The sequence below is a fragment of the Austrofundulus limnaeus genome, unplaced genomic scaffold (genome assembly GCF_001266775.1).
Source record: "Austrofundulus limnaeus strain Quisiro unplaced genomic scaffold, Austrofundulus_limnaeus-1.0 Scaffold2448, whole genome shotgun sequence".
In the NCBI taxonomy this organism is placed as follows: domain Eukaryota; kingdom Metazoa; phylum Chordata; class Actinopteri; order Cyprinodontiformes; family Rivulidae; genus Austrofundulus; species Austrofundulus limnaeus.
The window spans coordinates 23,284-24,435 of record NW_013954850.1 but is presented as its reverse complement, the minus strand read 5'-3'; the positions used below and the strand labels follow the sequence as shown (position 1 = coordinate 24,435).

General features: G+C 48.6%; 1 protein-coding gene across 1 annotated transcript in view; it reads left to right on the top strand.

Annotated features, from left to right (window-relative positions):
- Nucleotides 1–415: 415 nt before the first annotated feature.
- Nucleotides 416–1,152, top strand: part of LOC106511015 (5'-AMP-activated protein kinase subunit gamma-1) — a gene marked incomplete at both ends in the record, with an annotated part of 12,299 nt that continues 11,562 nt past the window's right edge. The window contains 2 exon segments of the mRNA XM_013999751.1: nucleotides 416–461; nucleotides 538–592. Coding sequence (XP_013855205.1) covers nucleotides 416–461; nucleotides 538–592 — 101 coding nt within the window.

Genomic DNA, 1,152 nt, shown 5'->3' with positions numbered 1-1,152 from the left:
CTGTCACACTGACCCACTGTCACACTGTCACACTGACCCACTGTCACACTGACCCACTGTCACACTGTCACACTGACCCACTGTCACACTGACCCACTGTCACACTGACCCACTGTCACACTGACCCACTGTCACACTGTCACACTGACCCACTGTCACACTGTCACACTGACCCACTGTCACACTGACCCACTGTCACACTGACCCACTGTCACACTGACCCACTGTCACACTGACACACTGACCCACTGTCACACTGACCCACTGTCACACTGACCCACTGTCACACTGACACACTGACCCACTGTCACACTGACCCACTGTCACACTGACCCACTGTCACACTGACCCACTGTCACACTGACACACTGTCACACACTCAGGTGTGAATCTCTGGTGTGTTTGTGTTGGACAGGTGCAGATCTACGAGCTGGAGGAACATAAGATTGAAAGCTGGAGAGGTAGGCAGACACTGATCTGAGAGCAGCTCCTCAAGGTTTTACCATGTGGACAATAACACACATGTTTGTTTGACAGAGCTGTATCTGCAGGAGACCTTCAAACCTCTGGTCCACATCCCACCTGATGCCAGGTACCAGTCTGAGCTGCTGTCAGGTCTCTGAGGTCCTGCAGAAGAATTAATGATCAGATGAAACTAACCTGAGAACAGGAAGCAGAACTGCACTGAAGGTCTCTGCAGACTCCATCTGAAGCACAACAGTCAGTGTTCAGTCACACCGTTGTTCAGGGTTAGTTTTCACACACACCTTTCAGAACTCCTGGGAGACTCCTCCAACTGCAGCATCCATCAGTGCAGGGGTTCAGTTTACACAGCACCAAGTCCCAACATGTTGTCTCAGGTCACTGTACATGACAAGATCAATCTGACCAACAACTAGTTCCTTCCTCCTGGAGATTAAACCTCAGATCTGACAGATGTGTCCACATCTGTTCTGTTAAAGCTACATACTTATCTGCAGATGGATTCCTCTGTAAAAAACATCCTTTCATGAGTTTTGATTCGTTGACTATTAAGTCGAACTATGTTAGCTTCTGGAAGCAAGTAGCTTTTGTTTAGGTTGTTTTTTGAAAGTGAGTGGTCTAACGCAAAATGCAGCACAAGTTCCTTTATGTGTGTGTGTGGGGGGTGTG